At 36.7% G+C, this 26,469-nt stretch overlaps 1 protein-coding gene across 1 annotated transcript in view; it reads left to right on the top strand.

Moving 5' to 3' along the window:
* LOC135789742 (protein sidekick-like) overlaps positions 1–26,455 on the top strand; it is a 54,684-nt gene extending 28,229 nt beyond the window's left edge. Inside the window, 16 exon segments of the mRNA XM_065299721.1 lie at positions 13,908–14,003; positions 16,357–16,537; positions 16,595–17,475; positions 17,559–17,657; positions 17,852–17,971; positions 18,101–18,253; positions 18,485–18,611; positions 18,676–18,977; positions 19,322–19,507; positions 19,986–21,116; positions 21,119–22,608; positions 22,668–22,948; positions 22,950–23,251; positions 23,314–23,917; positions 23,991–24,297; positions 24,858–26,455. Coding sequence (XP_065155793.1) covers positions 13,908–14,003; positions 16,357–16,537; positions 16,595–17,475; positions 17,559–17,657; positions 17,852–17,971; positions 18,101–18,253; positions 18,485–18,611; positions 18,676–18,977; positions 19,322–19,507; positions 19,986–21,116; positions 21,119–22,608; positions 22,668–22,948; positions 22,950–23,251; positions 23,314–23,917; positions 23,991–24,297; positions 24,858–25,100 — 6,503 coding nt within the window. The 3' untranslated portion in view covers positions 25,101–26,455.
* The last annotated feature ends 14 nt before the right edge of the window (positions 26,456–26,469 follow it).

Here is a 26,469-nt window from a genome sequence, read left to right as displayed (position 1 = left end):
CACGCCACAATCGATAGTCACTTTGTGTGCGCCTAAGCGCGTTTCCTGGACTTTCAAGGATTTCGCGGCCTTTTGATACCTTTGTTTCTTTACGTTATTGCCATTATTGTGTCACGGGAAAGAAATGGTCACAACATTACGGAAAAAGAATCAATTTTTACTTCCTGCAAACAAATGTAAAGTACAAATTTTATTTTACAAATATTCTATCAATACATTAATAGCTAGATTGTATGTTTGCGACGCTTTGACGCAAAAACCACTGAATTAATTTCGATAAAATTTTGTATAGAAATATTTTTGAATAAGGAAAAGAATATAGACTACTTTTTGTCGCTAAAATTTAACTTTAAGGGTGTAAAATAAGGGTTGAAAGTTTATATGAGTATTTAATGATAAATATAGTTATATAACGTGAATCTAGATGGCGCTGCAGGACAATTCAAGCATTTATTATTTTTTAAAGTAAAATTCGGAGTTTTTTCTCAATTTTTTTTATCAACACGATTAAAAAAAAACCTTTTTGCTACAAAAATAACAAAATTTGTAATTTTAACAAATTTCTTCAGTTTTATACGCATTGTTGGCCCAACCCCTAAATATGATTATATAATAAAATAAGAACATTTGAAACGATGTCGCATCGCTGTAATAACACGAAAATCTACTTAAATAAACCTTTAGAAATAAAGAAATAACATTCTCGTCTGCGTCGCCGTTGCTTTATCCTGATAATTTATTCGAATACTTCAATCTGTAGGAAGCGTGCCAGGGATAATGCTTATTTCCACGTGGAAATAAAATAATTTCTCCAATTCAATATGCCGCACCAGGCAGCAGAGCTCCGCGTTTTGAATTTTCTCCAATTTCACACCGAGACCAACCGGATATAATGAAATGAGAAAAAATAACGCATCTTGGAATTTATACCTAAAAGAATCTTTTACTAGATACGTATAGATATGATTTATTTTTCCTATTGCATCCCCGGTTGCAATTTGTTGCAGGCTGTTTATTTCCAAGTTTTCGCCAACCGCGGAAACGCTGCGAAATGGTAAACAACAGATGCTGCAATGAATGACTGCAAGCGCGAACGCATTCATCATCGCAAACCGCCTTCCACCGACAAATTCGAACATAATTCGCCTGCTCACTTATTTATCTCTTGCAAGCAAGGGATTATCTTTTGAATCTTGAGAGAAAATCCTTGTGCAACACTTGATTCACGCACGTGAATTGAATGAATGGGTGGGTAGGCAGTGGAAACCACCCTTCCGAATGCCCAGAACGCCCCCAGTTGTTAAATATGTAACGTGTAATGAATGCGTCCGAATTTACTTCGTGGGCGGCTATTATCAATCGGTGTTATTTATTATTCACCAAAGACCTGGTCAAGTCGGATGAAAAACTTGATGCCCGAAAAGCTTTACAAATGGTGAAATATTAAAATGTTAACTTGAAACAAAGAGAATAATATAATACAACGCATCGAGGAAAAATAATGAGAGGGTGTGGAAAATGTTCGGGTTATTGGAGAGCGTGAAACGTATATATGTCGGAAATGTAATAACAATAATTGTCCGGCTGTCTCGGTAAACTTGTACGATAATACGATTGTTATGTATCATTATCGTCGGATTTGTTTTGGTGGAATTTGGGAAAATTGGGGAAATTGAGTCAAACGTCCTACTAAACAATGATTATCGTGTTACATGTTACGATTTATGAAGCAAGTAACTTTTGCCCGCGACTTTGTCCTGGTAGTGTTTAATAAAAATATAATTTGTTATTACTCTCTTGTTCTAGACATAGTATGTGTCAATTCTATCAATAAGATTTGCAATTTTATTTTAAAGAAATTAATTATATTAAAATTGCTAATAATGCACTTCAGCGCGCCATCTTGGATTCAACTATTTAACTATAACTTTGATTGAATCTCAATGTTAATTTTTATCCTATAGAAAACGGCTGTCTTTAGGGTTTTCCCGGCAATCACTCGAATTTTTCTCGCCGTTAAAACCTTCCTTGGACTTTAACAAACATTTTAAAAAAATAATAGGCCAAATTGATCTAGGCGTTGTTGAGTTATGCACTTACCAACAAATTTTGCAATTCATTTTTATATTATAGATCTTTATTTTCTTAAAAAGTAAAACATTAAACACATTTAATGTTTTTTTGGTTGTAAAATGATATTTTAATACTTCCTTGAGCGGATGTGACGCGCGTGCAATGTTGGTATTGTAACGCATCATGCGCGACGTCATATTAATAGATGAAAAAGTAATTAAATGCGAGTTCGAAGAAGAAAGTGTCGACAGTTGACACAGCGTCGCGCTACAATTAAGTTGATAGGAAAAAAGTGGAAGTTGAAAGCTACAAAGCGCATCCGACAAGCATTAAACGCCTGGAATGTGATGCACGCGATTTAAAAAATAATTGTTTTTGTGTTGGATTGTTGGATGAGAATGAAGAAGTCAAGATGTGACACATGTGACATCCGCCATAAGTTAAACATTTATGTATGCTATGCTGGTTGCAGCACCATGAATTGAAGAAGTTACGCCATCTCTAGAAAAATTAGTAGAAACTTGTATTTGAAAGTAATTCATTGGTGTTCAGGTTATTTGCCACATATTTTTTTCATAGATGGCGTTAGTTATAGTGCAATACTTTACATTTTCCACTTTTTACGCTAATTCTACAGTTTTTTTCTAAAGTTTCCTTTTGGAATAATATTCTCTATTAAATTCTCTTCAATTCTATATCTGATTCAATATTCTTTGATTTTAATTTATCGAGTTAAACTACCCTTAACATTAACCAACTATTCTTAACCACTTAAACACTACCCAAATCTAAATTCATAAGTGTTCTGCTCCTGTATGTTTTTTCTACCGCCATATGTGAGATTTTGAATATTCTGTGGTGTACTCGTATTCAAGTCAATTATAACTGTATCGAGTAAATCAGGGGTTGGAGCCGCACGCCCCGACGCCATAAGGGCGGCTAATATACGAACGCGCGAGGATTACGCCAGATTTGGTTAGATTTTTCCATCCTGAGGGTGATGTATGCACACATGTGCACACATGCTCCGAAAATAGCCAACCACCAACAAGCAAACCCTCTTCATTATGAACCCACTTTACTGCATTATATACATACATGTGTGTTCATATTTACGATCTGCGTTTTATTTTTATTTCTATCGACTGATTTATTAACTTAGTCGCCACATTTGCTCTTCGAGTGTGTTCTCAATGATGATGCACAGATGTACACACTAGAGAATATACATAATTATTTCTATTCAGTCGTCACCTTAGAATTACTACATTTGTGTGGCATTTTTATTTGGTCGTATGAATGTATTGAAAAAAATTAGAAATTGTTCCGAGTTTTCCAATAATTTTGCCCCTTTCACGTTTAATTTTAGTTTTTTGTGACAAAAAGTAGTTTATGTCTATCTCTAAACCAAAATTCATTAAAAATTTGCCAGTGGTTTTCACGTGAAAAGGCAACATACCACATCCTTTCATACTATTAATATAAGTAGATATGGATTTTTATGATTATTATATAGCAATTTATAGTGATTTAATGATAAATGCCTGTTGGTACATTAAAACTTTTAGATTTTCGCATAGCCGCACATTATTTATTCGCCAACGTTGGGATATTTTAATATTCTCGCAATATATTAGCAACTTTTCCCATTTGGTTTTCGTCCGATTTCGTCTCGTCGCCGTAATTTACATATTTCGTACGTGTACAAAACGCGCATCCATGCTTATACACACATACACCGCATACAGGGTGTTTGTGGCGGCGTGCGTGTGTTGGTATTCGTGTGTTTATAAAGACGATAATGAAGAGAATTTTAATCAAGGCGTGTGCGACGGACGAGTTGCGGTGGCGACAGGGAATTACCGCCCGATTTTAATGAAAACCGCTGCACATATCAACTCTAACTTGCTTCGTGCTTTTCTTTTATTTTTAAGTGCAGACGTTTTATTCTATTTAAGAATTAAAATAGTGGTATGTATATTAAGCGTGGAAAATGAGTCCTGGACATGGAGTTTAATAAGCGACATAATTTTTGGTTTTATGATAATTGCGTGAATTTAAAGTTTTATTGAATTATTTGGGTTATTAATGGAAATCTATTATACGAGTACACTCGAATAAAAAAAAATGTTTCTGGGGCTTTCGTATGGAAAATATCATTAATATTTAACGAAATTACACATTGGTAGGAATATTTTATTATTAGAGTTATTAATTAGACAATAACTCGGATTCTATTCATGCAATAGCAATTATTTTTGCAGAATTAGATTCCCAATTAAATTTTGCATCCAACCTCCAAAATGTTTGTTTGTCATAATCTATCATTAAAAGTTATAAACAATTAAAATTACCTACAATTTGAAAAATGCTTGTGATAAATTCAGAGAAATATTGGTTTGTAACATTGGTTAAAAAAATAGTTTTTCATAAAATTTATTTACGCTTACATTCCGAATTTAATGCTTAATAAATTATTGAAAGAATTATAACTGTAAGTTTAATAGTTTTCGAGAAATGAATTAAAAACTAAAGTAATTGAACTGATTTTGCTAAAAATCGAGATAATAACTATAAACCTACAAAACATATACAAATTTATATTCAAACTGTATCTGAACAAAGAAGAATGCATACTTCAAGATAAATTACAATTGTTCAAGTATCTATATCTGTACCAATTTGATAACTTAACAAGTCACTACGTACGCAAAGCCGCCAACTCGCTAAACTTTATATTAACGTATAACATTTGTTTCATGCATTCACGACAATAAAACCGCTATTATAGCCATAAAGCGATAAAAATTACGATAGATAACGGGCCGTAAAATAAAATTAAGCGATGCATCGCAACTTGGCATTCCGCTTGCGCTCCACTTCTCAAAAATGCTTCTCGCACACACACACACACGACGCTTACAAGTGCCGCGCACTTGTGTATGTAAATATTTTTGAATTTCAACTGGTAGCGAACTGCATAAAATGAGCAAAAGATAAAAACAGAACGTAAGCATACGCGCGCGCAAAACATGCAATAATTTTATATGCGTCGTTAAAGGGTACTTGCAGTAGCTTTATCGCTCGATATCAAACTGCGAACGAGCGACCGATGCCATCGAGATGCTACGGATGCTGCGGATGCAATGGACAACTAATAAAACTATTATCAATCTTAAGCGGATAGGTATCTATATCTATATGTATCAGTAATCATAATATTTACATTCAATTAAAAAAAAAAGTTAAAATGTGACATGTTTATGTTTATTGCTCTAATTAAAGAGAAAAAAAAAGATTTTTTAATTATCGGTTTAAAAACTAATTTTACTGCCCTCTATTTTCAATTGCGGCATTGGTTTTTTTTTAAATTATAAGCTAAGGAATTTATGGAATCATCAATGCGAGCGATAAATATTACAAAAAAGTACTAAACGTGTTAACAATAGGCTGTAATAATACATTATCTCTGTGAAATACATATTTTTATTCAAACATTTTGTAAGAACTTTAAAAGTATGATTTACGAGCTTTTACCCTCGACTTCGTTCTGGTAGTGTTTATTCAAAATATATTTCGTTTTTACTCTATTGTTCCTGACATTTTTTTACAAAACAATCATTCAGGACTAGCTTTTACCCGCAACTTTGTCCCGGTAGTGTTTAATAAAAATGTAATTCGTTTTTACTCTCTTGTTCTAGACATAGTATGTGTCAATTCTATCAATAAGATTCGCAATTTTATTTTAAAGAAATTAATTATATAAAGATTGCTAATAATGCACTTTAGCGCGCCATCTTGGATTCAACTATTTAACTATAACTATGATTGAATCTCAATACCAACTTTTAACCTATAAAAAATTATTTATTAAATTATTTATTTAATTATTTAAATTATTCGAATTTTTCTCGGCGTAAAAACCATCCTTGGACTTCGATGAACATTTAAAAAAGAATTGGCCAAATTAGTCTAGGTGACTTTTATCAGTGAATCAACTTTAATTTATTCCGATTTACTGTAATTTCAATTAGTCCATGATTACCTACTCTACGATTGATCCACCCAAATTTGTTTACTTTGAGGATTTAACCAATAGAGAGTACTCTGTATTTGTGTCCACTACTGTTCCTCTCATTTGTATAAAAATCTACTGTTGCATGCAGTTGATTCTTTCGTCTGTTATCCCTTTTATCCCGCGATTCCTGTTTGACCTGTGGTCATCCACAACTTTACAATGCGATGTATTTTTTACTTTTAATTTCTTTTTTTCTTCTTTTTGCTCTTTTCCATTAACTCTTGTTGTGGTTTCACTGTTTTCACAGTCTAATGAGTCCAAATCTATTGCACCAATCTGCGCATGAGCACTATTCTTTTATTTGTATTTTATTCTCTTTGCGCTAGTGAATTGTTTAAATTTGTAGAGGTGTATTAGCAAATACCAAACGGTTGAGCGCACTGGCATCACATCGTATCGTTCGGTTTCGAAGCAAATGATTCTCATTCTCTATCGTGACCATCGTAAGGAAGAACCACTTCATGAGCGGATGTAGTGTCCATTGTTCGCGGGAGGCACGCCAAGGAATTTTTCTCATGCGCACACTGCACTCACTCATGCTCAAGAATTTACATTTAAATATACTCTGACTTGCTTTTATTGTGTTTTAGAGGTTTTCGCTATAAAATTTAATACTTGGCTATATAATTTATTATTTTTGTTTCAATTGAGTGCTTTTTTAGTGGTTAATTTAATTTTAATATTAAGAACAATTATTTCTATCAGTGCGAATGTTAAATAATTAATTTTATGCGCATACAAATTGGAATATTACTTTGTCATCGATTCATCAAATTGGGCAAATTGAAATAATATGACTGTATGTAAGGTGTGAAGCGAAATTATTGCATCAAATCGACGAATTCAATATCGGAAATAATAGAATTTGTCAAATTGCAAATCACGTAGGCATAAAATTCATTATCTATATTCATATTTATAAAAGTATTTTTGTGGCGCATCATAATCAAAAGAATTAAAATTTAAAATTTTTGCAATTCATGCAATATTTGTTGAATAACTCGCAAACTTTTTGAGTTAAAATTACAATTCTTTCACGAATATATTCTTAATTAGATTCTAAATCCAACTGCATAAAGATTTTATTAATATCTTAATTACAAAAAGTTATGAGCAATTAAAGTTGGTTATTAAAAAGTTACGTAGAATATTTGAATGTGTTACAAATTTGAGTATAACTAAATATAAATTTCATATGGAATTTATATTTTTTCATTAATAATTATTCAATTTAATACTGAACAAGTCCCTGAAAAAAATATCCGCATAGGTTGATTGGTTTAAGCGTAATTAATAAAAAACTAAACTATTTGTGGATTTAAATTAAGCAGCCAAACTAAAATGTAAGTTATGCAACTTTTTATACTTTCCGCCGAAATATATTTCAATGGCAACTTACATAAAATTAAAACTAACTCAACATTTATACCACTTGACTTTGAAATGTAGATGTAGATATTCAAGAGTATCGCACAGGAGTACTCCAGGTTAATTTCCTTTCCTTTCCCGAGTTGTGCACGCAAACCAAGTCGTTTCTGAGCGTTTTGCGCCTCCATAAAATATGCAAGCATCATTTATATCAATTTGAAAAGCGGGCGCAAAAAACTCACAACTCGAACGCAAGTGAAGTGAAGTGAAGTGAAGTGAAGGAAGCACGGTGCGCATAGTTGTTTGGCCGACTTGAATAAAAGACAACAACGATTCCATTCGATTGCATTGCATTGCATCGCATCGCATCCTTTTGCCCGACTAGACAAAGCGAACGCAAAACACGAAACGTGGATTTATCGATTTCGAAATAGATGAGATTCGTTTCGATGGGATATGCGATATGATAGATAACGCGTCGCAGGGGCGGCGAATATGTCATACATGAACTGTCATACCTACATGAAACTGGTACTACACAATGGACCATCGGGGCACATAGGTCGCAAAAATTTAAAATTGAATGCACTTCAATTGTTCATCCACGTATCCTCCGACATCTATTATTCTTTTCATCAACTTTGCCAAAAGCTTTTAGGATTTTGTCTGTGTTCAAAATTTAATTACATAGTTTTAAAAATTATCTTCATATCTATCTATAATATAAAAATGAATCGAAAAGTCTGTTGGTAAACGCAAAACTCAACAACGCCTAGACCAATTTGACCAATTCTTTTTAACATGTTTGTTAAAGTCCAAGGATAGTTTTACGGCGAGAAAAATTCTAATAATTCCTGAAAACCCAAAAGACAGCCTTCTTCTATAGGATAAAAGTTGGCATTGAGATTCAATCATATTTATAGTTAAATAGTTGAACCTGAGATGGCGCGCTAAAGTGCATTATTAGCATTTCTTTATACAATTATTTTGTTCAAAATAAACTTGCGAATCTTATTGATAGAATTGACACATACTATGTCTAGAACAAGAGAGTAAAAACAAATTACATTTTTATTAAACACTACCGGGCAAAAGCTATTGCTTAATATATCTCTAGATGTTGTATATTCAACGTTTATTCAAGTGTAAGTAACGCAATTTAGTATATTACCTTAAACCTCAAGAAAATCTTCACTTTAACTCACCCTTAAGTTATGCCACCACCAGTGCCAGCATCGTCCGTTCGTCGGCATTACATTAGGTTTACGAAGTCTCGGGTTAAGGGTTGCAAAGGGTTTTGCTCAGGGGTTGCTTAGGCCAAAGCCAAAGTGGGGATTGAGTGGTCACGCGAATCTATAAAACTATGATGTTATCATCTCGGCAGGTACGCGCCATCGACCAGCATATTTTCACCCGGCACAAAAAATCTTAGCGCTCTCACACGGAAACGAACGCACCGCAACTAACCTACATACAGCCGACATATGTGTGTGATATCAACGACCCAATCGCACGCTAATACCTTACCTTACAATTATTCACACAACTAATAGCAACGCGGGAGGAAAGTCGACTTGTCGGGCATTTCATTACAGCCCCCGGGGGTGGTTGGTAGTAACTGGCCTAGTGATCGCGGTGAACCTTGAACGCTTCCACATTGTGATAAACTGCATTAAATAAAAATTAAATAAAAAATTATTATCAAAATTACTACCCGGCGGGTTTAATAACTGTAATAATAAAAGTATGTAGCCTAAAAAACAGGTAATAGGTAAATATTTAGGCCTATTAAGGGTGTTTATGGTGAAATCATGTTTAGGGTTGTAGGAGATTTTGTTTTAGGTAAAATTATATAGGTAATAATGTTTAAACAATTATTAAAGCCTTCAAAATAGGAGAAATGTGAAATTTTGTTTGTTTGTTACTGATTAACTCCTAAACTATTCAAATAATTTTAATAAATTTTAGTGTAAAGATAGATAATTAATTTGAGAAGAACATAGGGTAGTTATTGTTGCGATTAAAAAACTTTAAAAGGGTGAAATGGGGGATGAAAGTTTATACCTATATGGAATCAATTACTAGTTTGTTTGTAAATTGTTTCCTGTGTATAATAGATATTATGATGTAATATGAAGTTGGAAATTATTAATTTTAATATTAATATTAATTAGATATATCGGCTGTCATCGGCTCTAATTAGTAATTTAATGGATAAGGGTGTGATTGGCACAGCACGGGAAATTGGAAAGTTCCAAACTAAGGAAACCAATAAGTAGTTACCTACGGAGTCTTAAACTTAACTTGCAAGCTTCTTACAGTCACAGTTACACCGTTCCAGATAACGAAAACTTGCCAAAATTTAAACGCGCTTGGCCCGAGAATAATTTGCATTTTTAGCGTGTTTTATTATTCATATGCTATGCAAATAACAGTTAATTAGTCAAAATTTATTGCGCAATTGAATAATTATCAATTACATATTTTAGCGCGTAATTGGTAATTAGTTGGACTAATTGGCTGGTAAAATTTGTTATTTTGAGGAAAATTATTATTACGTATATTAATATTTATAGTTTATTTATGCTTTGTTCTTGGTTTTGATTTTCTTTGCTTTTGGCGATGTTGTTGCCACATCATCGTATTATTATTTTATCTCAGGTTGACATTTTCGTTGTCGTAGACCACTTCGTGTTCAATTTCCTCCTTTCCTCGCCGCACATTATTATAGGGGTAGTTTGGGTACGCCGCCGCCCGTTTTGGCATTCATGCGCTCATTCAATTTGCATTGTTATTCATCCTCACCCAAAATCTCCCAAAACAACACAGACTAACGTTGACAGTTTGAAATATTTAACGATATAAATATTAATTTCTGTTTTATTGAATGTTGATTCTTTACACGTTGAAAATCAATTTCAATGTATGATATAAAAATGAATCGCAAAATGTGTTGGTAAGCGCATAACTCAACAACGCCTAGACCAATATGGCCAATTATTTTTTAAATGTTCGTTAAAGTCCAAGGATGGGTTTTACAGCGAGAAAATTTCGAATAATTGCCGGGAAAACGCTAAAAACAGCCCTTTTCTATAGGATAAACGTTGGCATTGAGATTCTATCATAGTTATAATTAAATAGTTGAATCCGAGATGGCGCGCTGAAGTGCATTATTAGCAATTCGTTATCTAATTAATTTCTTTAAAATAAAGTTGCGAATTTTATTGATAGAATTGACGCATACTATGTCTAGAACAAGCGAGTAAAAACGAATTATATTTTTATTAAATACTACCGGGACGAAGTCGCGGCAAAAGCTAGTTTGTTATAAACAATAAAAAGAAAAATCACAATATTTGAATGTCCTTGAAATCCCTGAAAGAGTGTTTTGTGTGTTGGTGGCCAATTTGTATTTGTATCTCGCAACTGCCCTCAGGGACTATTTGCGACCTCCAATTTTTCACCCCCTGTCGCTACTGGCCGCGATAGTATGCAAATGATTTTTGATATTTTATGATTTATTACAACGCATCAATTTCAAGGGGAAAAAATGTTAAAATTCATAAAATGTTTGATTTAAATTTTGAGTGTTTTATTAATATTAATAGAGTTCTATGAGGTTCGATGTTTAACACGTTCAATATGAAATTATATTACGTGTTTATGTGATATTTATCGTTGGAGGGTGCTTTCGAAAACGCCGGAATGTGATTTACGATTACAGCGTGCACCTTGGAGAGGAGGGCAAATCGGTCGGGTTAGGGTGTGCAATTTTGCACCTCTGGGCGTGCGAAACCAAGGAGCAAACCCTCAACCCTTTCAAATAGGAAAATAGCCGCATGTATTTGCTGTGATGCCATATCTGGAGTGGTTATTATCGAAAAGGGTCGGATTAGTATTATTATAGCACCCAATAATAATTGAACAAATTCTATCATCTACATATGGATAAATGCATGTTTGTATGTATGTTACTTATTGGGATCAAAACTGCTGGACTGATTTTGATGAAATTTTCTGAAAATCTTCAGATTAGCCTCACGGGTAATATTGTGAAGTTTGATTGAGAAAAATAACTTGAAGGGTGCAAAATAAGGGTTGAAAGTTTTAATTACTTAATTCGAATCTAGATGGCGTTTTGATGCGCAACATTATAATATTATTCGCGTAGATTGACGGCTAGACTAAATTTTTGGAGTTAGGTTATGTTAAAAAGAGTTTGTAGTAAATTTAAATATAAAATTAAGTGTGTAAAGTAAATGTTTTATTTTCATGTTCGTAAACTATGTCAATTTTCATTCCGAAAGGCGTTCATTGTGAATTTCCGTGAAAAAGTTTTGCGTCGACGGCTGACGAGCGAGAAAATCAGCAGTACACACGCAAAACGCGCGCGAGTCAAGTGCGCGGAATGTTAAGGACTCCCTCGCGCGACAACCCTGCCCGCGCCGAAAAGCGGATGAAAAACTAATGCGAATATACGAAAAACGAAATTCCGCGCGCGGGCGAAAACTTTTAAACGACTTTGTGTATTATTAAGAGGCTTATTTGCGCTGGCGAGTAACTGCTCGCAAACTGCTTAAAACAAAGCGAAAATATTTTCCAAACAATACGAAACACAACACTAGAAAAATTACATCCACGATCAATTCTTAATCAGTGCTGGATTAACAAAATCCTGAAAATATTCAACTTTAGAAGTAAATTTAATTTAATACGCTGATGTTTGTTTGAATCACGTGGTTGATTAAGTTTGTTCTTTGTTGCGAAACGAGGTCAGTCTGCAAACGTCTCAGTTCTTGCTGTGCTCTCGGACAAAAACCGCGATGCACTATGACTATGACTATGCAGCGGCGACGAATTCGAATGCATTTTAGTTCATTGAACAGTTAGATTCTCCCATAGAACAGCTTACACAAGTTACATACATTCCGCATTCAGCTTTTGTTTCGTCCGTGAACAATCGCGTATGCTCTCAAAACGCTCGCCTGTGAATATTTGCGAATATCCGCACTCGTTCGTTCCGCGACGCGCACGCTGTTATTTGCACCTAGACGACCCTTATTACGCGGTATAATAATGCGCCGGCGATTGTCGCGTGCTATGTTGGCGGGTGGATTTGCCTGAACAGCTGGGAAATGCGCAAAACGTCGACGATCGTCGACAAACCGCGACAAAAGCGCGCCGAGACACATAATTCTATAGTTTATGCATCTGCAATCTGGATGTATTCGCCGCAATGCACAGGGCTAGCGACAATTCGAGCAGAAGCTTCGATTTCACATTCAATTGCGCATCGAACACAGCTGGAACAAGCGATATCGATGTTATTAGAATTTATGCTTGTTGGGCCGTCTCAAAATCATTCGTGTGGGGAATATTATTTATTTTCTTTTTTTAGTTACATGGGTGTATTGTGGGTTGCCTATAGTTTAAAAACAATCAGCTTATAAATTTCACTTATTTTATAGTATTTTAAATGATTTCTTAGTTGAATATTATGTGGTTTATCATAATTTCATTAGATGTGCACTAAAATATCTCTAATGAGTGTTCTAAGCGGTGTTAAAGTTTAGAAAGTGTATTTATACACCTGAGCGCATGACTAAACATAATTTCGCAACGATATCAACCGTTTTGCTTTTATTGCATTGCATCGCATTGCACATTCTCACTTGGTTGAGTTCTTAGTCAAGCAATAAAAGCAGAGCCTATCCATACACTGCTCGGCCTGGTCGCTTGATGTGTGTTTTAACGCTCGATTTCTGCACAAGTTGAGCGATTCATGCGGGGTTATAACTCAAACTCATTCCGCAGCTCGCATGTTCTGTTCTGTTTCAGAACAGACTATCTAGTCTGCGGATTTCTAACGATTGCTAACGGGCAGGAAGATTTATTTACGAGTCAAGTTAATCAAACTGCATCTGTTTCTTCATAATCATAAAATGTGTTTGTATTAACATTTTCAGATTTTGAAACTTTGATTTTATTTTTGTGAGGTTAAGTTAGGTTAAATTGACCGTGATAGGAGGTTAATCTGTCATTTTACGTTCCACGTAATGTTGTTTCATTAGCTGAGTCACATAAACATTCCAGCAATACTCCAAATCGTTCAAACATCGAATTGCATGGTGCGGTGGACGACAAACCGAAAACTAAACAAACGCGGCACTAATGCTGTCAATAATCAAAACATTTGAATAAATAAACTAGCTAAATATACACCCGCACAGGAAGTAAGTTTGAGTTAATGTCGACTTTATTTTGACAAACAAATTACCAAATAAAACGACTGGCAAATACAGATAGTTTGAGGATGTAATTATTTCTTAATTACTTGTAAAAACAATCGTTTTACCTGTTTACTAAATTTTTGTTTTTGCTTTTTCAGCTGAAAATTTACAAGCTCCACGTTTTACGACTTCCTCGGCGACGAGCAGCATTAGCCGGCTGGGGACAACAAAGATTATGCAATGTCAAGCTTTCGGTAAGTAAAAAAACAACTAAAAATTGCATTTTTCACTCACCAGCATTGAAAAATTTAACTTTTTGAGCAAAAAAATTATTTTTTTCTATGAAACTGTCAGTTAACCACTTTTAAGACGAAAAATTAACCATTTTATTGAATAATTGTGTTAAATAAAAACATACGTTGTTTATTTGTGGCAAGTTACAGCACTTCAACTATAGTACAGTGTTGAAAAACCTCCCGAAATTAATTATTAACAATTTGAGTACGAGTAATGATCACCACTTAGTGTAAATGCATGCTATATATTTTATCCCTTCACACAGGGACGTCTTAAAACTTTCCAAAGCATTTTTCTATCAAAAAATATTATTTTCTTTCATAATAAGAGAAAAAAATGTTACGAAATAAATTTTTCTTTTTCGCGAGAAGATAAACGCTTTGGAAGTTTGAAAGTAGAGTAAACAGCATCCTGTGCCTTTCGATCGTGCAGGTTATTAATTATTAACGGGACACTTTGGTGGCGCGTAGCAAACGAGGCTGGATTGTGTAAATTCTTCGGCGCTGCGCCGCACCAACCGCGATTATCCTCGCTTATGGCGCTTCTTTTTCTTTAAACTACCTCTTAACAATGTGCTAAGGCAAACCATGAAAAAAACCAACAGGAAATTAAGCACAAACGAAACAAAATTGAGATAACACCGAATAAGTACTAAGTATCTTTAAGTGCGTTTAAATTATTATCTAATTGAATTGCTGGCCACATTCGATCGGAAAATTTACTGCGAATGTGGAATTTTCAATTAATTACCTCGGCGTTGTTAAAGCAACAAAAGCTCTTTTATGATGATGCTTGACCAAATGACCGGTATCGATATATGTTTAAAATGGCGCAATGTATAAAGGTTGGTAATTAATTTAGGATTGTTTATGGCGTTCATTGTTTGTATCCAAAGTATGCCAACAGCAACAAAATTCTCGAAAATATCTACATTAATTTCATCCAGTGCGAATTTTAACCTCAAAAGCGATCGTTAAGCCTATAGGGTTATTGTAGGTTATGAATGGATCATTAATAACAATATGACTTAAGGTGTAAAGTGGGATTTGGTTGATTAGCTTTGATCTTGTCTTTGTCGATCGTAATCTCGGTTACTCTCCAGTGCCACTCACACCTAACCGCAGGAAACCACTGGGTAATGATCGTTATCGCGATAATAATTTGTATTAATGAGATTGTGCTTCTACTTGTCTCAGAATTAATTATAATTATATTAAGGTGACATAATTAAGTTGAAAAATCAACAAAGAGTTTTTTGTAAGGTAAAAATACGAAATTGTGCGGTTAGGAAACCTAATAAGTACTGAAATATCAGTTTTCTTTCCGTGGGGAGGGCGTCTAATTAACTTGAACCTGATATTTGCTCATGAAAGATGTCCGTCTGAATGCTCTGGTGACTAATATTTCATGTAACATGCAAGAACACCAAGAAATATGTTGTTTTGCGTAATGGGAGCTCCGCCTATTTTTCTTGTACGCATGCGCGCTAGCGCACTAGGTCGATTGTAGATAAACCTAGAACACAATCTATTATGCATGGAATGTACGTGTAAGAGTAAGTGCAATTGATGGAAATTACTCGAAAACGTGTTTCTCTTACCGCTTACGTTCTGGAATTTTCTAGATTCTAAGATTCACTAGATCTCGAACCACGAATTTATTTCGTTCGCACGCGGATGCACCTCTCTGGATGCATTCGAATTGCAGGAATTTGTGGGTCATACACCCAGTCGGCCATCTTGTCGTTGAGTGTGAATAATTGCGGCTCGCTGGGGCTGTAAATATTTAAGACGCAATATGCGTTAACGCCCGCGCGTCTTCGCGCGATGCAACAAAGGTAAATTTCAATTAATTCTTGATAAGATTGCGAAATTGCAAATTAGCTGCCGTCGAGTTTACGAGTCGTGAATCGCCCGTGCGCCGTGCGCGTCTTAATAATAAACGAAAGCAGATGAGCATTAGCCGCTCGGGTTGATAACCCAGCTACTTCGTCTCTGCCCCCATCGCACACTACTCTATCGGTTGGCACACCTGTGGGGAGCGTCATTGTTGGTGTTGTTGTTGTTGTTGAGGGTTCAATTTCGACGCCGCCGACGTCACACCTTGCATATAAACCTAGATAAACCAACGAAACCTTAATTAGATTAACAAAGTCGATCGAGTTATAAAAGCATCGCACCTGTGCGCCTAACTAACCCAAAGATGGAACGCTGCAACAGCTTTAAAGCTCTTTCAGTGTGTGAATAAAATATGAAACAGTTCAACTGGACACAACCAGATGGCGTTACTTATGTTGTTTTTAATTTGTAGGTTATCCACAACCGCAATACCGATGGATAAAAGACGGCGAACCACTGACGGAATTCTCCACGGAACCATTCTATAAAATATTCTCAACGCGTCTTGAAGATGAAGGTAGTTACCGATGCATTGCTGCCAACAAAGTGGGATCCATTATGAGTGAAGAAATCAAAGTTGTAGTCGCATGTAAGTTCAATTTTTTAATTTATATTAACAAAATACTGATTTTTTCATATTGTTTGGTTAGATATGGGTGTTTTGAAAACACTACCGAATCCACCGCTGCAGTGGAAGGTGGCCAAGCTGCAATCCTCGATTTACCCTACATTAAATCCTCTCCAGAGCCGCAAATCACTTGGCAGACTGATGAGGGCCCATTGCTCTACTCTCAAAAGTATGCCAAGTCCAAATCTAACCAACTCATCATCCTATCGACGGATATCTCGGACGCGAAGGCCTACCGCGCACGCGCAATGAACACCCAGGAAGGCAAAGAGGAAAACAGTGCCTATATTCGTCTAGACGTACTCGAGACCAACTCGTATAACGAAATCGCACCCGAAATCATCATTAAACCGCAGGATGTTGAAATTGTCAAGGGCACACACGAAACTACTTTGGACTGTATTGCGAACGCACGCCCTCTGCATGAACTAGAAACACTTTGGTACAAGGATGGCATGCCGATTGAAAACTCCGGCATTGAGTATACGTACAACGATGTCTGGCACAGGAGTGTCGCGTTAATCTCAGCGAACTTAACGCATTCCGGCGTCTACGAGTGCCATGTATCACTGAAAACCGGGGGATTCCCAACTGTCAAAGCTAACGCAAGCGTAGTGGTACAAGAAAAACCAAGATTCTCTAGCAGTACGAAACCGGAAACTTTGGCGGAGTACGCATCGCAAGTTATATTACCTTGCGATGTCGATGGAATACCCAAACCGAAGGTTACATGGTACAAAAACACGATTAATATCGAAGATTTGAATGACAGACGCTACGAAATCCAAGAGGATAATTATTTGTTGATCAAACGACTTGCGATTGATGATGCAGGGATGTATCAGTGTTTTGCACGTAATCCGGCTGGTGAAAGCTACATTTCCACATGGCTCAAGGTTAAAAGTAAGTACATACATAACCTTACATTAGAACTTAATAATTTTAATGAAAATATATAATATAATGGCGGCCATTTGTTTCATTAGAACGCATTAGGCTGCTGAATAGGAGAAGTCTGCGCAATAACATTCTGCGCTTGCGCAACGCGAACGAACGACGAAATAGAAAACAAAATGTCCCTACTTGTAAGAAAATGAGTTTAGCGTTTGGAAAACAAAGTGCACCTAGACATTAGTGGTTTCTTAGATATTTTCAGTTTTGAACACTTACAAGAATCGCATGAAACATTTTTGAGGTTATAAATTAATTTGATTGAGCATGTTTTTTCTGATGATTCTCTTTGTTATGATTAGTTGCTAATTTATGTATTTATGTGCAGCGTCTATACCGATAATGGAAAATGGTCCGCATAATCAAACAGTACTTGATGGTAAGGATGTAACTATCAGTTGTCAAGCTGCCGGAGCACCGACACCAAGCGTTGCGTGGCAATACAATCGTAAGTGACTTGTTTGAATACAAACTTTGCCACTAATAATTTAGCTAAAATCAATAATAATTGCATTGCTGCATGCGTTTCCTTTCGTTTTTTTTTGATTTGTTGCATCGAACTAATCCCTAATTGCAGAAAGCGAGCTGGAGGTATCCGGACGCGTGCAGGTGCTTGAAAATGGCGACTTGCTCATCGCCGCCGTGCGTGAATCTGATGCTGGAGTTTATTCCTGTTTGAGAGCGAACGAGGCAGGACAGGCCGGTGGTACGGCCTATATCAGCGTCCTGGGTACGTATTGTCTCAAAATGGTGGCCCGATGGTTACCAAAATGGCGTATGCAACATGTGGCCGAGTGTGACACTAACGATTTGACTGTTTTCACGTTTGCTTTTTATCGAACCAATCACATACACCAACATCTTTCTTCTACATTCACATACATTTCACCACCACCACATGATTATAGGTCAGCGCGCTTGGAGTGAGGTTAAGTTTGGTAACGATGATTTGTGTTTGCAGTCCGCACGCAGATTATTCAACCGCCAGCGGAGACGCGCGTTCTGTTGGGGCACACCGCAACGCTGCAGTGCAAAGTTTCATCGGATCCCTCGGTACCGTACCAATTAGACTGGTATCACAATAAGCTGTAAGCCGCCATTTTTAAATTCAAATAGATTGCATTTGTTTATGATTTGTTGCGGTTGTTCCAGTATTATCAACCCGACGACCAGCTCAAGAATCAACATTCAATCGGATGGCACGTTGGAGATACAGCAGGTGCGTGCTTCGGATGTTGGACAATATTCATGCGCTGTGCGCTCGCCAGGTGGGAACGAAACACGCACTGCAAAACTCTCCGTCATCGAGTTGCCATTCGCCCCGCTGAATGTACAAGCTGTTCGCGTGGATACGGGCTCTGCAAGGGCGGTAAATATTTCATGGACGCCAGGTTTTGATGGTAACAGTCCCATCAAACAATACATTATACAGAAGCGTGAAGTGCCTGAACTAGGTAAGTACAACGTTGAATTTATCTAACGCATGAATGAGCATGTAAATGTTGTAAATAATGCGCTCAAAATTTTCAAGTTTAGTTCCATTTCTGGCTGAGGGCACTATACTATACATATGCGCACTCATATATATATTATTTTATGTTGATTACGGGGTTTATTGATTGTAATTATTTTGTAAATGGGAACTTTATGCGTTTAGTTATTTATGTTGATATTATTTATGACATTTTGTTATGCATGCTCATTTGATTCTCCACACGTGGAGTTGCATTCGCAACCAGTCCGACATTTTGTTCCGGCAGTGTTTTATAGCTCTTCAAATAAGTGCCTCCGATTTCAGGCCCCATTCCGGACCCGCTGCTCAACTGGGCGACGGAGATCAGCAACGTCTCCGCCGCTCAGCGGTGGATTTTGCTCACCAATTTAAAAGCGGCGGCGGCGTATCAATTTCGCGTGTCTGCCGTTAACTCTGTTGGGGAGGGTAGCCCTTCTGAGCCGAGCAATGAAGTCATGTTACCACAAGAAGGTATTTATCAATCTTTACCTTAGAAATAATCTTTAATTTTACTAGATATTCTATAAAAATATATAATATTTATTTTTTCCAATAAATAATAAAGTTATATTTTATTGGAAAGGATAAATATTTGCATGCGAAGACGAAAAATGCGTTGATTTTGTATACATTTGATGTGTACTCTTTTATTGTACTGCTACGTGCAGGATACTTAAAGAATTTTAACAAAACAGGTTTGACTTTTTCGATACTTTTGTATGTCTCTATCTATTGTGGTAGTACTTGAACGAGGCAAACTCTCTCTCCTGCGCAAGGACTGTATTTTTGGCGAAAATGTGCACTAACATTTCGAGAGAGGAGCAAACGCATGCGTTTTGTGACATTTTTCGAACTCGCATGTCTATTACTATTACCAAATAAAATATGTATAGTTTAATATAAGCACCTCCCTAGAAAGTATCCTCCTAAACTCCATCATAAATTATAGCTCCGTCTGGTCCACCTGTTGGCTTCGTGGGATCCGCTCGCAGTTCGTCGGAGATCATCACCCAATGGCAACCTCCATTAGAAGAACATCGCAATGGTCAGATTCTTGGATATATCATCAGATATCGCCTCTTTGGTTATAATAAATCACCATGGATCATGCGCAATATTACCAATGAAGCTCAGCGTAACTTTTTGATCCAAGATTTGATTACTTGGAAAGATTACGTTGTGCAAATTGCTGCTTATAACAATAAAGGTGTAGGAAAGTACACAGATGGTGCCAAGATCAAAACAAAGGAAGGTGTGCCAGAAGCACCGCCAGTCATACAAAAAGTTGATCCGATTAATTCAACCGCAGTAGAAATCTGGTGGAAACCTCCAGATCCTCAAAAAATCAACGGAATTAATCAAGGATACAAGATACAAGCTTGGGTTTGGGATCCGGTTACTGAAACTGAAGAAGAAGCTAAAGTTATGACAGTCCACCCGAATTTATTAGATCCCTTGGCGAAGCAAATGGCGATTATGAATGGCCTAGAAAAGTTCCAAGAGTATAATATTACAGTGTTGGCTTTTACCGACCCAGGAGACGGTGAAATCTCAGACTACGTGAATGTGAAAACTTTGGAAGATGTTCCGGATGAGATTGCCAATTTACAGTTTGATGAAGTTAGCGATAGAGCCGTGAAGGTTCAATGGTCTCCACCAAAGAATATCAACGGTATTCTTACTGGTTACCAAATCAAATATCAGGTGAAAGATGAACCGGAAACAATGAAGTACAAAAATTTAACAGCGGAAACTACGAGTCTAAAGATTGATCAATTACAAGCAACAACACACTATAGATTCGAGGTGACTTCATGGACTGCTAAAGGTCCTGGACCTGCAAAGGTAGCGATTATTCAATCTGGAGTAGAACCGGTTTTACCTAGTCCTCCATCAAAGTTGGCTCTGAGTAACATTGAAGCCTTTTCTGTGGTTTTACAATTTACACCTGGATTTGATGGTAATTCTTCTATCACCAAGTGGACAGTAGAAGCACAAACTGCACGGAATACCACCTGGTTCCCGGTCTTTCAAAAGACCGATCCTGATGCTACAACAATCGCTGTGACGAATTTAACACCTTTACTAACTATAGATTGCGTCTGATTGCTAATAATGTTGTCGGGGCAAGTGCGGCGAGTGAACCAACGAAGGAGTTTCAGACTATACAAGCACCACCGTCCCATCCACCAAAGAACGTAACTGTTAGAGCGATGAGTGCAACTGAATTAAGAGTGAGGTGGATTCCACTACAACAAATGGAATGGTATGGAAATCCAAGAGGTTATAACATAAGTTATGTCGAACTTGGAAGTGGAAGGGCTTTGAGTGAAACAATTGAAGATCCAACTGCCAATAGCCATATCATCACTAAATTAGAAGAATTTGCTCTATATGAGATCACAATGCAGGCTTATAATGATGTTGGGAGCAGTACACCTAGTCCCAAAGCATTGGAAAGGACCAGAGAATCAGTACCATCATTTGGACCATTAAATGTGGAAGCAAACGCGACATCTTCAACAACTATTGTGGTAAAATGGGGAGATGTTCCCAAGGAACATCAAAATGGCCAAATTGAAGGTTTCAAAGTATACTATGGAGCTGATACCAGATCCTTGGTACAATATAAATTAATTCCTAATAATGCAACCTTCACAACAACCCTAACTGAATTGAGAAAATTTGTCCTTTATCATATACAAGTCTTAGCTTATACAAGACTTGGTGACGGTCGCCCCAGCACTCCTCCTGTAAGAGTACAAACGTTTGAAGACGTACCCGGTGCACCTTCCAATGTTTCCTTCCCCGATGTATCATTTACATCAGCTAGAATCATCTGGGATGTTCCGGAAGAACCGAATGGTGAAATACTGGCTTACAAGGTAACATACCAAATCAATGACACGCATGTCACAAGCAAATACTCCAAGGAGTTCCCACCAAGTGATAGGACTTTCCGTGCTACAAAGCTCGAACAGGAACGGTACTATATTTTCTCGGTAACCGCACAAACACGTTTGGGGTGGGGTAAAACCGCCCACGCTCTGGTTTTCACTACGAATAATCGTGAACCACCCCAACCTCCATCTAGACCGCAAATAAGCCATAGTCAGATACAAAGCAAGCAGATTACCTTCAGTTGGACACCGGGTAGAGATGGTTTTGCTCCTTTGAGGTATTATATTGTTCAAAAAATGGAAAATAATGCACAATGGACGGATATTCCTGAAAGGGTTGATCCACAATTAACATCTTATACTGTCAGTGGATTGAGGCCATTCTCGAGCTACAAGTTCCGTATTCAGGCTACAAATGATATAGGACCAAGTAGTTTTTCACTGGAGTCGATTGAAGTTAGAACATATCCGGCCGCACCTAGTAAAGGAGTGAATAACTTGAAGGTTGTACCTATTACTACTACTAGCGTGCAGGTTTACTGGGATCCTATTGAGGAGACTCACTGGAGTGGGGATATCAGTACTGGTGGATACAGAGTTATCTTCCAGCCTGTTTCGGACTTTCCTACTGCATTACAAGCAACACCAAAGGAAGATGTTATGGGAATTCATGTAAGTTATGCAAATATTGATTTATTGTATGTTTTTTGACATATTTATTTTTTATCCAGCGCCGTAAGATGGTCCTAAGTGAACTCCTTCAAGACCGCAACTATGAAATCGTTGTAGTACCTTTTAACTCACAAGGAGAAGGTCCTGCCAGTCCTCCGGTAACTGTGTACGTAGGTGAGGCAGTACCAATTGGCGAACCGCGAGCTCTTGAAGGTGAAGCAGTATCTTCAACTGAGGTCCGATTACGGTGGAAACCACCTCAGCAGTCAATGCAAAACGGCGAATTGTTAGGATACAAGATCTTCTATTTGGTTACTAGTAGTCCTCAAGAGTTGGGTGATAAAAAAACCTGAGGAGGAAATTGAAGTTGTACCTGCAAGTGCAACTGGTCATAGTCTTGTCTTTCTTGATAAGTTTACTCAGTACCGAATACAAATTCTCGCCTTTAATCCCGCTGGCGATGGTCCACGCTCGAAACCAATCACAGTTAAGACTTTGCAAGGTTTACCTGGACCCCCAATGGATCTCAAATTTACTGATATCACCATGAACAGCTTGAAGGTATCTTGGAACCCACCAAAGAAACGAAATGGAGATATTATTGGCTACATTGTTACTTATGAAACCACAGAACAAAATGAAAGTAAGTACATAACCAAACATTACATAAGCGAATATAACCTAATTTATTTAAATTTTTAACAGAATTCAGTAAACAAGTCAAACAAAAGGTTTCAACAACATTCCTCAATGTCATTTCGTTGGAGGAACAAGTGACTTATACTTTTACCGTGCGTGCGCAGACCATTGACTTTGGTCCCGCTGTAACAAGCAATGTGACGACAGGACCTCAGGAAGGATCACCTAGCACTCCAAAAGAGTTGGTGTTGATTAAGACACTATCTAGTGTTGAGTTGCACTGGTTGAATGGTCCAACTGGTAAAGGTCCAATTCTGGGGTATTATTTAGAATGTAAGAGGAAGGATGACAACCGCTGGCAGACTGTAGCGAGGACAACTAATGGTCCACTACAAGATTTCACTGTTAGTTATCAGAGTTTATTGCCGAGCACATCATACAACTTTAGAGTCATCCCGTATAACAAATATGGTGTGAGTTTTCCGGCAACGTCGGATGAATATGTCTTAACACCGAGTAAACTTTACTTGGAATACGGATATCTTCAACATAAACCATTCTACAGGCAGACGTGGTTTATGGTTGCGTTGGCGGCCATTTCGATTATTATCATTATTACCGTAATCGCCATTTTGTGTGTGAAGAGCAAGAGTTACAAATATAAACGTAAGTATTCACATTATCATTAAAATTAAAAAGGAAGGTAAATAACATTTTTGTTTTATGTGTTTTGTAAATAGAAGAAGCACAAAAACTTTGGAGGAATCAATGGCGATGTCAATTGACGATCGCCAAGAACTTACCATGGAATTATACCGGTCGCGACACGGAGGCGGAAATCTCAGCAACTTGGGGACGATCAGCAAACGTGGCACTCTTCATCGTAAGCAAGTAATGCCACCGCCTCCGCTAGGAAAATCTCCGCCGCGACCATCGCCTGCATCTGTGGCTTATCACTCCGATGAAGAAAGCTTAAAGGGGTATGACGAGACGCCCGACGATAGCAGCGTCACCGAGAAACCCTCCGAGATGAGTTCCACTGACTCGCAGGTAAATTAACTAATTACTTAACGGTGATGTATTTCGACCTTCCAAAAAATACGTTCTCTGAAGGTAAAAGAAAGCCGTGTTAATCTGTTTCTTTTTTTGGTTGCTTCTATTGGTGCCAATAAAGAGATCTTGTATTCTTTCCATTTGCAGGTGAAACAAAAAGAAATTATTATTGAAATTGTGACAGGTATTTGGAACAAATCATATTACGAGTACGAAATGCTTCTTTTGTTCTGTTCTATCATTTCAATTCAAGAATACTCACCGAGTTATTAAAAAAACATCGATTACGATAAATAAAATAAAACCATTACTATTCTGGCTGATTATGAATAAGTAAGATAAAGTTAAAGTTGTGCACTGAAATATGATTTCTGCATGCTGCAACGAAAGCTTTACGTTTACAGTTGATACCATATATTTCAGTAAAATTGTTTCGTCCGTTTTAGCACCATTTTGAATCCGTTATTCATGTTGTCCGAATGTTCATTCTCATTTTATTTTATTAGTTACGTATGTCTCGATTGTGTTGATTGAAATTGTTCTGAATTTATTTGCAGGCCTCTGAGAGCGAAAACGAGAGCGTCCGCTCCGATCCGCACTCGTTCGTCAATCACTACGCCAACGTGAACGATTCCCTGCGGCAATCCTGGAAGAGGCAGAAGCCTGTGCGGAACTATTCTAGCTATACGGACTCAGAGCCGGAAGGCAGCGCCGTCGTGAGCCTCAATGGCGGCCAGATCATCCTCAACAATATGGCGCGCTCGCGGGCGCCGCTGCCCGGCTTCTCATCGTTCGTATAGCGCTAATAGTTTTTTAAGTAATAATGTAATGGATGACAATTCGCAAGCAAACGAAATGGCTGACGAAGAACACGTGACAAAGATTAATAAGTTAAGTTGATGTTGCATTTAGGTAAGAATTACTTAAGACAATCGACTCGAAACAAACTTAGTGCAATTAACAAACGAAAGAAGCGAATCTAAGTAGTGCCAGAATCAATCACTATAATTGCCATTGTAATCAACAAAAAAATACTAGCGGTTCATATAGATATAATTGGTCTAATTATAAACTCGACGAATCGACAAATACTGCGATTTGTTGCATTATCTCACTTGAACAAGACTTGAACGTTTACATAACATAACATAAGTAATATGTATGGCACTGATAAGTACTCGTAGAACCCTTTGATATGACTATCTAGCCCAGTTCAACAATAATCGACGGGCGTTTTAACTTTGTACATATACAAAACAAACGAAACTAAAAAAACTAACGCGATGTATTTGCGGCGTTCGTATGCAAGTACGTTCTACATTTAGGCTGGTAAGCTTTACGACTTTCTCCCAAAAATCTGCCCAAATCATTATTGACTATGACAATATTGTTTAGGACGACTTTAGGACTCAATATTTTAAAAAAGCACTCGAGAATAAGAAAAAAATCTCAACAAAGCTTTTGAAAATGTTGATTTCTAAGTCAAAGCGTAGGCAAATTTTTAGACTTCTATTAGTGTTTTATAATTATTTGTACACTATCCGAACACACCTTTGAACTGACTCCTGAAACTGATTTCCGAAGGTAAACTCAACTTGTTGACATGTAAGCGTAACATGTATCGATATCTATCATAATAACGAACTAAAGGTGAAAAACACAACTTAAACAAAATGAAAGAAAAAAAAATTGAAGCAATTATTAAACTATATTAAAATATAACGATGTTTAAACGAAAGTTTCGACTCGGATGTATACAGATCCGAAGTGTTGCGTTGAAAACTCTTGAAATTCTAATGGAAACCCAACAAATTTAAACTGTAAGCTGTTCAAAGACTACAAGACTTAATTTTAACTTAAATTTAGTGAATTATACGCGTCGGTTTTAGTTTTAAGCGTACACACACACTGCCCAGAACAAGCTGCGAATCATTACTGTTCTTATTTATTTAATCATTCTTGTATACTTGTATTTATGTGTTTAGTTATTCCGAGTATGAGTTTCGACGTTTGCGTATGAGTATGAACTTTTGTAAATGTAAAAAGTAAACTGTGATTTAATGATTAATGAATGAATCTACTTAACAATGAGAAATGAGGAACTATTAAAAAACTATATAAAAATGAAATGAAATAAACAAAAATATGAACATTACGAAGTCAATATTT

The sequence above is a fragment of the Atheta coriaria genome, unplaced genomic scaffold (assembly GCF_025399875.1).
Source record: "Atheta coriaria isolate IRGN ID8LTWV9N9 unplaced genomic scaffold, Caltech_Dcor_3.1 hic_scaffold_3_pilon, whole genome shotgun sequence".
Lineage (NCBI taxonomy): Eukaryota > Metazoa > Arthropoda > Insecta > Coleoptera > Staphylinidae > Dalotia > Dalotia coriaria.
Note: the sequence above shows the minus strand (reverse complement) of the source record. Positions and strands in the feature narration are given on the sequence as shown.